General features: G+C 46.8%; 1 protein-coding gene across 1 annotated transcript in view; it reads left to right on the plus strand.

Moving 5' to 3' along the window:
* Nucleotides 1-12,500, plus strand: part of si:ch211-186j3.6 (neural-cadherin) — a 386,437-nt gene that overhangs the window by 280,614 nt on the left and 93,323 nt on the right. Inside the window, exons 17-19 of the mRNA XM_063189165.1 lie at nt 4,517-4,800; nt 6,413-7,687; nt 9,597-9,927. Of these exons, the coding sequence (XP_063045235.1) occupies nt 4,517-4,800; nt 6,413-7,687; nt 9,597-9,927 (1,890 nt within the window). The remainder of the gene's footprint in view (nt 1-4,516; nt 4,801-6,412; nt 7,688-9,596; nt 9,928-12,500) is intronic.

The following is a 12,500-nucleotide window of genomic DNA, read 5'->3' on the forward strand; positions in this document are numbered from 1 at the left end:
TAAAGGGGTATGCCACTATTTTGGGGCTTAATACAGTTAAAATCGTTGGCTGGGGTTTATAAAGGTGGTAAAGTGTCTTATTTTTCATGTTAAGCGTTGTCTTGCTTTAAGACAAGTTAAAAGAGGGAATATGTCACTAAGCTAGTGAAAGTCAATGGATCCGTGTAGCATTATAGCATGCTACACGGATCCATTGACTTTCACTAGCTTAGCGACATTTAATGGCAAGGCCAGGGCAAAATCATCAACAGTCCACCGGGCAAATGCCCTGTATGCCCTATGGCCCTCCTCACTGGCCTTGAGCCTATAACACCCTGGCTTGTTAACCGGCCAGTCGGCCAAACAGCCAGTCAGCCAGAGAACCGACCATCCATCCCCAGAGATCAGCCAGCCTATACCAACCACTCAGCCAGAAAGGCAGCAAAGCAGCCGGCCAGCTAACTAACCAACCCCAGGGTCAGCTGTAGCAACCAGCAGTATAAATCCTCAGGGAAGGATGGGAACGAGTTCCCTGCTAGAAATGAAACTCTTAGCAAGCTTATTTTCAATCAATCTTAATATATATCTTAATATATGATTAATATATAATTCGAGTTCAAAAAGTACTTGTAATTAGGTGATTTTCACTTGAATTAAGATTGACAAGATGTTTTTCACTTGAAACTAGAAAAAATAGCTGGCTAACATTTCATTTTTTTGCTGTGTCAATTAATAGAGAGGCACACCAATACTACGGGTGTGAAAGTCCACTGTGTAACTCTGGAATATGTACTGAGGTGTGTGTGTGTGGGGGGGGGGGTGCTTGCATGCCTGTTATCTACTATATCATGGCTGATGTAGTGAGGGAGGAAGAGGAGAAGGGGGAAGAGGAGGACAAGGGGGAAGAGGGGGCAGTCATGGGTGAGCGGTTAGGGCGTCAGACTTGCAACACAGAGGTTGCCGGTTCGACTCCCGACCCGCCAGGGAGGAAGAGGAGAAGGAGGAAGAGGAGGACAAGGTGGAAGACATACTTTACATCAGTGTTAGAGAGACTGTGAGCTGGAGATAGAGAGAGAGAGAGAGAGAGAGAGAGAGAGAGAGAGAGAGAGAGTGGGGTGGGGACATTAGGGAAAGGTGTAGGACAACTGGAGGATCAGAAGGAGAAGGAAGAAGGAAAGACACAGAGGGTACATTCCAATCTGCCGACTCCCGTCCTCCCTTGCTCACTTGCCTGCTTGTGACCTCATGATGATGTCACTGACGATACAAAATGAATTCAATATCTTGCAGAAGCACAATTCTAATGTCATTTTGTCATTGGCAATTGGGATGGTGAATGAAAAGTCCCCCAAAAATTGCTCTGGCTAGGCTTGCAGCTGGGAAACTTGATTGTTTTCTCGACAGAGGCGGGGCCAGGAGGCGGGGCAAGGCCACAAGCACAAGTGGAGGACGGGAGTGTGCATATTGGAATGCACTCATAGTGCTGTACATTCTTGATGGAGGGAGTGTGAAATGGGAGAGAGAAGGAGAAAGATGTAAAGGGAGAGAGGAGAGGAACTGAGAGGGAGAGAGAGAGAGAGAGAGAGAAAGAGAGAGAGAGAGAGACACTAAAGAGAACAAGATAGAGAGAGAGAGAGACAAAGAGAGAGAGAGAGAGAGAGAGAGAGAGAGAGAGAGAGAGAGAGAGAGAGAGAGAGAGAGAGAGAGACACTAAAGAGAACATGATAGAGAGAGAGAGAGAGAGAGAGAGAGAGAGAGAGAGAGAGACAGAGAGACAGAGAGAGACAGAGAGAGACAGAGACAGAGAACAAGAGTGGCAATGGCTTTTTTTCAGGCATTTATCACGGGTGAGCTGTGCGTCGCCTGCGCTGCCACCGAGGCCCTGATGAATGAGACACGGTAAAGGGCACACTCCATTTTGCCCAGCGCCGCGTGGTACAGAAAGGCAACGCCACAGCACAGCGTGTCACTGGCCGAGGCACAGAGTGCCAGCCAGACACCAGCGGCGAAGTTGGGGTGGCATGCATCAGCGGGCGCCATGGATACGCTTGTTAACCGGAACTGATTAGCCCAAGAGGGATAGAAGATAGATGGGTGGATACGGAGAGAGAGAGAGAGAGAGAGAGAGAGAGAGAGAGAGAGAGAGAGACCTGAGAGAGAGAGTGAGAGCGAGAGAAAGAGAGACAGAGACAGAGAGAGAGAGAGAGAAAAAATAAGACGATGTATGTGTATGTGCACGTTCTTTTGTGTGTGAGTGTGTGTGCATGTGTGTGCGACTGTCCGTGCGTGCGTGCGTGTGCGTGTGTGTGTGTGTGTGTGTGTGTGTGTGTGTGTGTGTGTGTGTGTGTGTGTGTGTGTGTGTGTGTGTGTGTGTGTGTCTGTGTCTGTGTGTGTGTGTGTCTTTAGTTAGTTAACACCAAGTTGCACCCCCAGGGTCGTTTCCGATAAGACTCCCCACCCATTGTCTCTCCTCTCTCCCCACATCCATTCCCCCTCCGTCAGCACGATTGCTTAAGTCCATGGAGAACAGATTTTTAAAAAAGAGAGAACGCAAGGGAATACGTGTTTGCAGCGCGTGTTTGTTTATCCATTTTGTTTGTTTACATATCTTTCCCTCTCATTCTGTAAGGTCTCCTCTGGGATTGAATTGCAGCACTGTGGGGGAGAATGCGGGAAAAAAAATATAATCAGAAAAGGAAAGACGTTTTTTTTTTTCTTTCCTCTACTTCGACATTCCACTGTTTAATTAGCGCCTGCAAACAGAAAGAAGTGAGCTTAAGGATGCCATCTCTGTCTTTACTCTCATGCTGCACATACCACACAAGTTTTCGTAGCCTGGGATTCTCTCTTTCCATCTTTCCAACCCCCTCCCCCCTCTCTCTGTCTCTGTCTCTCTCTCTCCCAACCCCCAACCCCCCCTCTCTCTCCATTTGGGGGGGAGGGGGGGGGGTATTGGATTGCCATTGAGGTGTGTTGGTCTTGCCTTGCTGTGCACCCTAATTGGAGGCTGCCGCGTTGAAGTCGATGTCTTCACTGCGGTGCTCAGAATTCAGGCACTGAGGCGACCGGCAACCGGCTTCATTACCGGGTGTTAGTGAGACTAAATGGGTTCAGTAGGCAAACACAACACCCAGGGACGCTGACAGGTTTTGCTGGGCCCAGGACAAAGTCATCTGAAAGGGTCCCCCCCATCCAATACATACAATGTAATGGAAACACAATTTTGGGCCCCCTTTCTACCAGGGCCCAGGACAAATTACCCCTTTTGCCCCCCCCCTCTGTCGGCTTCCCTGCACACACCTTCTCTCTCTCTCTCGTAGCCTGAAGGATTCCTCAACTGCAAATACTGCAACCAGCGTCTCCAGAGACTGGTGGTGGTTTCCACACACACCTCTCGTGTGCTTGCTTGAAATGCACGATCAAATCTTTGTTTAAGAGCCAGCACAGGGCTGGGGGAGTAAGCACAGGCTCAGCTCAACTAGGAATTTCGACAAGTAATAGCAGTTAGTCTCCACAGGCCTAGAGAGAGCGTTTGTGTAAATGAAAGTTTCGGTAATGATTTAGAGAAGGTCTGTGTTGGATTCAAACACCCGTGAGCATGTGAAATTATCATAGATTTGTTTTTTTTTACAGGCCTCATTGCTTATGCTACCACGCAAGCCCAATAGTCTCAATCCTCCACCCGGGGCTCCCGCACTTCACGCTTTACTACTATAACCAATTTCACCATTTCGTCTCGTCTACCTCTCTCTCTCTCTGCCACCCTCCCCCAGGTGCCAACGCCAAACTTCGTTACCAGATCACGTCGGGCAACACCGGCCAACGATTTTAACTGTATTAAGCCCCAAAATAGTGGCATACCCCTTTAATCCTCCACCCGGGGCTCCCACACTTCACGCTTTACTACTATAACCAATTTCACCACGTCTCGTCTCGTCTACCTCTCACCCTCCCACCCTCCCCCAGGTGCCAACGCCAAACTTCGTTACCAGATCACGTCGGCAACACGATTATAAGGTGTCTGCCAAATGCAATGTAATGTATTATAATGTTAGTGTAATGTAATGTAATGTAACGCTATCGTTGTTACAATTAATTGGTAACCCAACATGATCAAGAAGTCACCATGGTAAAACTTCATTGTTGAGAAAGAGGGTGGCTGACTGCATACTTCTGTATAACCTGAATTATACATTGATCATTCAACACTTGACAGTCAGCATCTCGCCCACCCCTCTCTCTGCCACCCTCCCCCAGGTGCCAACGCCAAACTTCGTTACCAGATCACGTCGGGCAACGCGGGCGGGGTGTTTGACGTGGGGACCGCTATGTTGTAATGTATTGTTATTGCCCTTTAACAGGAGACCGCGCTATTGGGGATGGGGTGAGGCGGCATGTGCTGGGGACAGTAATGGAGGTCCTCAGGACAGGGTTCTGTCTTGAGGGACGCAAAGGCATGTTAAGTACTCTTTTGGTGTCTCTACTGAATAGTAATTATATATACGTGGCAAATAAAATTCATTGTATCCTTATCCAGGTGCCAACGCCAAACTTCGTTACCAGATCACGTCGGGCAACGCGGGCGGGGTGTTTGACGTGGAGCCGGAGGTGGGCACCATCTTCATCGCCCAGCCCCTGGACTACGAGCAGAGCAAGAGGTACACCCTGCACGTGCTGGCCTCGGACGGGAAGTGGGAGGACTACGCCACCGTGGACGTGAACGTGGTGAACAAGAATGACGAGGCCCCCGTCTTCACCATGAACGAGTACTATGGCAGCGTGACCGAGGAGCTGGACGGCTCTCCTGTCTTTGTTCTGCAGGTATACAATAAAAAACTAAAACAATTAACGGAGTATACCCACTTCTAAATTTCAGGGATTTCAGTATACCCACTTAAAATTGATTGATCCATTGCTTTGAATAGCACATATATATATATACAGTATACCCACTTCAAAAAATACTCAAATATACAGTATACCCACCATAAAAAAGTAGACTACACCACTGTACAGCACCTAGATCTTTCATTTATTGTATATACCTATGTTTCACTGTTGTATACTTAATAACTTAACAGGTATACAATAAAAGCTAAAACAAACATACAGCACCCTTAAAACCTAGATCTTTCATTTATTGTATATACCAATGTTTCACTGTTTAGTGTATACTTAATAACTTAACATTTTTGCTAAATGCCAAACATTGGAGACTTGCTGCTTTATGGCTCCCCTGACTTTGTTCTGCAGGTATAATTAAAGAAAAAAAGCAATTACCCTAACAAAATAAAAACAGAAAAAGAATTAACCCCCAACTTAAATAAATGTTTTAACCTCAAAACCAAGATCTTTTATTTTTTATGTGCTGATGTTCATGTGTACATGTTAGGTATGGTAAATGTCACAATACACTGTGCACTTGATGCTATATGTGTGTGTGTGTGTGTGTGTGTGTGTGTGTGTGTGTGTGTGTGTGTGTGTGTGTGTGTGTGTGTGTGTGTGTGTGTGTGTGTGTGTGTGTGTGTGTGTGTGTGTGTGTGTGTGTGTATATATATATATATATATGTGTGTGTGTGTGTGTGTGTGTGTGTGTGTGTGTGTGTGTGTGTGTGTGTGTGTGTGTGTGTGTGTGTATATATATATATATATATATATATATATATATATATATATATATATATATAACTACATCATATTTACTTTGTTTTGGCTGTGTAGAGTAAAGGTGTTGCAACAGTTTTATTTATGGACTTGACTTGAGGGGAGAAGATAAAAACAAAACCAGATTGTTTTGCTCTGGTGAAGTGGAGCTGCCTAAATTATCAGGCCATTTCTTATTAATCATAAGGCCAACCAGGGGGATGCAATTGTTCAAGAGTTCAAGACTTTGATCAAGTCAAGTCTTGATGTTGATGCCTGCTGCTTTGTTATTTTATTTTGTCTATTTTTTTGTCTCCTATTTTTCCTGCTGTCTGTCAGGATTTCAAACAATAACCAGTATCCTATCATGTCCATTATACCGCCTTGTATGAAGTTAGGGCCTTTTCTTTATCTGTGTGGAAGTAGACTGATTTATTTGCAGGGCACCTCAGAGGCTGAAAGGGGAAAATCAGACAGCTGTCAAAGTGTGAAAAGGCCAAGCCTGTGAGAAAAAGGGAAGGGAAAGGGAACGTTTCACTGAATGGTCATACTACAGAACTAGTTGTGCCAAGTTTTGAAGAGAGAGAGAGAAAGAAAGAAAAACAACATAAATAAAAAATTAAATAAATAAAAACTTATCCCATGGATGAGAACGTCAGCAGCTTTTAATAATTAAACAGCCCTCAGCTCCATGAAAAAAATAAAAAATTAAAAAAAGTTTTGCCATGCAGCCAAGCCGAAGTACACCCCTAACTCTCTGGCCATAATGCTATTCCCTTTGATGTTGTAGGTAACCGCCTCTGACCCAGATAAGGATGCTGACCAGGAAGCCTTGCGCTACTCGCTGCATGGCCAGGGAGCTGAGAGCGAGTTCATTATTGATGAGGTGACGGGCAAGATCTACGCCCAGCGGACGCTGGACCGCGAGAAGCGCGCCGCCTGGCGCTTCGTGGTGCTGGCCACGGACGAGGCCGGCGAGGGGCTCACCGGGTTCACCGACGTGATCATCAACGTCTGGGACATCAACGACAACGCGCCGGTCTTCGCCTGCGCGCCCGACAACTGCCAGGGCGACGTGCCCGAGAACTCGTTGCCGGGCACCGCCGTCATGGAGATGACGGCGACGGACCTGGACGACGCGGCCGTGGGGCAAAACGCCGTGCTGACGTACCGGATCCTGGGCAGCGGCGGCGGCGCCGAGATGTTCACCATCAACCCGTCCACGGGTACCATCACGGTGGCCCGCAGCGGGCTGGACCGGGAGGTGATGGACGGCTACTCGCTGGTGGTGGAGGCGCGCGACGGCGGCGGTATGAGCAGCACGGCCACGGTCAACATCCGCGTGGGCGACGTCAACGACCACGTGCCGCGCTTCCTGGAGCGCTCGTGCCGCGCCACTGTGCCCGAGAGCAGCGAGCCCAACGACGCCGTGCTGGAGCTGGTGGCCGAAGACGCGGACGCCGGCGAGAACGCGCTGCTCACCTTCAGCGTGGTGGCCGGCGACCCCGACCAGAAGTTCTACGTGGAGAGCCAGCGCGCCGAGCACCGCGGCACGCTGCGGCTCAAGAAGCGGCTGGACTATGAGCGCCCGTCCGAGCAGCGCTTCAACCTCACCGTCCGCGTGGAGGACCTGGAGCACTCCAGCCTGCTGCACTGCGTGGTGGAGGTGCTGGACTGCAACGACCACGCGCCCGTCTTCATACCTCACTTCCTGCCCCTGCCGCCCATCCGAGAGGACCTTCCCGTGGGCTCCAGCCTGGCCACCCTCGCCGCCACGGACTCGGACTCCGGCCTCAACAGGCAGATCACGTACAGCATCGCGCCCGAGTCGGACCCGTTGCACATCTTCCGCGTGGACCAGACGGGACTGGTGACCGTGGCCAGCCCGCTTGACCGGGAGAGTGCCCCGCAGCACTACCTGGTCATCTTGGCTACGGACCATGGCACGCCGCCCATGACGGGCACTGCCACCCTCCAGCTGTCTCTGGTCGACGTCAACGATAACGGGCCCGAGTTCGAGGCGGCGTACGCTCCCGTGGTGATGGAGAATGTCCCGGGCCCTCAGGTGAGGATTTTTTTAAAAGATGTTTTTTGGTCTTTTATGACTTCATTGATGACAGGATAGTGTGAGAGGTGGACAGAAAGTGAATGGGGAGAGAGACGGGGAAGGGTTGGTAAATGACCCGGGCAGGGAATCGAACCCAGGTCGGCTGCATGGTAGACGAGTGCCCTACCGGTTGGCCAAGGCATGGCCGTGATGATTTATTTTTTAAAATAAAAATTGGATATTTATATAACCTGGCTTATTCAATCTATTATGACATGACCCCAGAATTTTCCAAAATGTTTTTTAGTTATCTAAATGGCCAAGATCAATATTGTATTCCCTTAACACACACCACTTCACCACTGGAAAGTTGTAATAGATACTGAAAAAACTTTAGTGCCATAGTACTACACCACCATGACAGTGCCCAGGGCCTTTAGTAACATTACGAATGGATAACTTCCATTCTGGTAACATCTTATTTGTAACAGGGGCAGTTACTAAAGGCTGTGTAATGTGGTAGTAGTCTAGTACTGTGGTTGTGAAATCTAACGACTATTTATACCATTCCACTGTTGAAACAGTGCATATTATGAGGCTAATAGGGACCATGCATATTAATATTATTATTATTAATATACATTTGTGACCTGAGTGCTGTGTACATCACTGCATATAGAGTATAGGCCTATTGTTTGCAGGGTATGTGTGTAGTTGCATGGTTCTTGTCAAAGTGTGTGTACATTGTTTGCTTTGGTGTGATATTAAAAGCGTTTTTTTTTTTAAATAATTTTCATTTCATTCATTTTCATTTTATCAATAAATTCACATCATGCATGCTAAAGCCCCATCACAGTGCAGCCTATAATGATGTGAATATACAAAGTAAAATCAACCTAGGTAGGCTATATTAGTAATAATATTTTTTGCATAATTATACGGACCTACTGTATACGGTCTGCATAAATTAATCCAACGTGACCAATAGAAGGTCGTAGCTGCTAACCAATAGCGCAGCTCTTTTACTTTGAGTCACGTGTCTTTTTCGTCCAATAAGAGCAAGGCTAGTCCGCGTTCCGGGCTGGCTGTCATTGCCTTTCATGTGGTAATCGTTGGGCCATTAACACCCTGCTGTGAGACCTGTCCGCGGCTCGCGATTCGCTTCCGGGCGAGTTAGGTGTCACCAAAATTGATAGTTTTGATTCTCTCAAGCGCTCAAAATCAGACGAAAGTTAGGCAAGTCCGTGGACGATTAGGGACGAGTTCATTGTCACAAATCCCCCTTTTCGTGCTGTGAATGAACATTGTTGTTTAAAAATACATAATCTAAATGTCAGTCCAGTCATTAATCGCTAAAACGTTTAAATTCTTTTATATACTATATAGTATGCCCTTTATTATCCCGCCATGGGGAAATTCATTTGTTGCAGCAGTAACATACAGATTGTGCAAAGACAGTAGACAGTATACATACAACATAGGACCAGGAGGTTAAAAAGTATATGAAGGATAGATAAAAGAGATGTTAAAGAAAATAGAAATGTCTCTGTTAAAAACAACAAGTAGGCTACATTAGTAAAAGTGAAAGTGCATTTGTAAAAAGTGCATTAGCAGCTTCATAATAGAAGTTTTATAACAGCAGGTGGTGATATTGAATCAGATCTTGTCATTGCTACATGTTAGCGGACGTATTATGAGGCTAATTATGAGGGACCATGCTTATTAATGAAGATTGTTGTGTATAATAATAATATGCATATAATGTAACTATATGTTTTGTAATACCAGGTGGTGATGCTGAACCAGACGTCGTCGTTGCTGCACGTGATCGACCATATTATGCGGCTAATAGGGACCATGCATATTAATGAACATTGCTGTGTATAATAATGTGTACAATATAATACTATATGTTTCGTAATACCAGGTGGTGATGCTGAACCAGACGTCGTCGTTGCTGCACGTCGTCGACCGGGACTCGGAGGAGAACAGCGGGCCCTTCACCCTCTCCCTGCCGCCGGAGTACCGCCTCAGCCACGACTTCCACCTACAGGACAACGGCAACGCCACCGCCACCGTCACCGCCCTGCGCCAGTTCAACCGCGAGACCCAGAAGGAGTTCTACCTGCCAATCGTCATGACGGACAGCGGCCGCCCGCCAATGACGGTCACCAACACGCTCACCATCACCATCGGCGACGAGAACGACCACGCCCACAAGTCCGGGGAGAAGGTGATCTACATCAACAGCCATCGAGGTGAGATTTCGGAGCTCGCGAGAAAAGGCTGTCTGGTGCTTTAATGTCAGATGCCGTCATTAGACCCAGACACCTTAGTGCCAGACACTTAAAATATCACCCAGCTTGTGAGAGTTGAGGCCTGTAAAGATTTTCAGTGCCGGAATAAATTCTCACATAACTTCTTCGTACAGGCTTGGTTTGTTTAATGTCATTCAGTCTCAGGTCATTAGTAATGCATTTTGGGGTAGTCATGTCTGTGAAGCAAAGTGTAGAAGAAAAGTACGAGGATACCGTCACTGTCACGGCTCATATGCATGCTTATTATAGGCATCAAGTAATGTGCATATAAACACTCAAACGGCATCGAAATTGGGCTTTTTGTGATATAAAAAGCTTCAAGTTGCCTGTTTCAAAGTTTTTCAGTTAGGCAGTTTGCTGATTCCAATGGAGCAGAATCACTCCCTAATGTCTCAGCATGGTGTTTAGGGAAAGGCTATTACGCCGCAATCAAGCAGGCTAAATTACCAACATTAGCACAGCGTACGACGTCTCCAAGAACATAGACCTACTTCCCTTGCTCTGTGTCAAACGGGCTGCGAGTGCAAGTGCAAATCCTCCCTAAATGGCACTCTGGACCACTTTGCCTGTACGGTACAGTTTAGACAGTGTGTGTTCATATGTTAAAGCGCTTGGAGTTGAAACTGTACATGGTGCTTGGCGGGCACATTTTATTTTTGGAATGATCCCTTTTAGTATGTGAAAGTTGAAGTGGAGGGCTATGCTTTTTGCCTGTACGGTACAGTACTATACTATACAGTATGTGCAGTATATGTGCATGTTTGGATGATAGGCTGCATCTTTACATGTTTTTTTGGTTCCAGTCCTGCATGTTAATTGTTTTTTTTGTAAGTCTAATGTGTTGATATGTGTTCTTTGTGTAAACACTTAGACCAGGGGTGTCAAACATACGGCCCGCGGGCCGCATCCGGCCCGCCAGAGGGTTCCATCCGGCCCGGATGTTAAAAAAAAAAAAATTAAAAAAAAAAAAAAAAAATTTTTTTTTTTTTTTTTTACTTTTTTTTTTTTTCAATGAAATAACCGAAATGCGCAATTACGCAATTACGGGGCAAAATCGATACCTGCATGACATTAACCCAATGGTCCCTCTGTCCCTCTGCGCAAACTAAAGAAGGCAAGTGCTACACCCTCCATCATGACAACATTCTACAGAGGAACCATAGAGAGCGTCGTGTCCAACTGCATCACAGTGTGGGGAGGAAGCTGCACGGAGAAAAACAGGAAGACACTCCAGCGTGTTGTGAACACAGCGAAGAAGATCATTGGAGTACCACTCCCCTCCCTGCAGGACATTTACACCACACGCCTCACCCGGAAAGCACTGATGATCATCAAAGACACAAGCCACCCTGCACACAAACTGTTCAGCCTCCTGCCCTCTGGAAAGAGGTACAGGCGCCTCCGTTCCCGTACCACCCGGCTGGCGAGCAGCACAATGCACCAAGCGATCAAGATGCTGAACACTCAACCCACTCTCCCTCCACTGTCAGCCTCTAGCCAGCAAGGCCACTGACAACCCCCCCCCCCTCCCCCCACTGTCAGCCTCTAGCCAGCAAGGCCACTGACAACCCCCCCCCCCATCCCCCACCACCATATCTGCGACTGAACATTCCACCTGCACTACTATACTTGTGACTGAACTTTCAACCTGCACTAACTCAAAACATGCACACACACACACACCCACACACACACACACACACACACACACAACACACACACACACACCACACACACACACACACACACACCACACACACACACACACACACAACACACACACACACACACACAAGCACACTGCACTTTCTGCACTAAACCCAAACATACACACACTGACACACACACACACACACACACACACAACACACACACACACACACACACACACACACACACCAACAAACCACACACACACACACACACACCAACATACCACACACACACACACACACACACCAACATACCACACACAAGACGCACACCGCATCTTCTACCTGCACTAAACACATACACACACACACACACACACACACACACACACACACACACACACACACACACACACACACACACACACACACACACACACACACACACACTGCTGCTGGTGTACTTGACAGACCTTTTTATATTTATTTTCTTCAAAATGCTACTATTACCATGTCAGAACGCTATAAAGGACTTTTTTTAGGAAAAGCACAAAAAAAACACAACAAATACCTCTTAATGTATGTCCTCTACAAGTCTTCTGTTGTCCAGTCTTGCACTTTAAATGTCTGTATGAGCACTGTCTATGTCCACACTGTCTTAAGTCCATGTATAAGTACTGTCTATGTCTATACTGTCTATGTCCTTACCTTAATTAGTCTATGTCTGTATGGGAAAGCAAGAAATGTAATTTCAAATTCTTTGTATGACCAGTGCATGTAAAGAAATTGACAATAAAACCTACTTGACTTGACTTGACTGTTATACTGTATATATGTAGTAAAGTGCACATCACACTTCTA

The sequence above is a fragment of the Engraulis encrasicolus genome, chromosome 22 (genome assembly GCF_034702125.1).
Source record: "Engraulis encrasicolus isolate BLACKSEA-1 chromosome 22, IST_EnEncr_1.0, whole genome shotgun sequence".
NCBI lineage: Eukaryota > Metazoa > Chordata > Actinopteri > Clupeiformes > Engraulidae > Engraulis > Engraulis encrasicolus.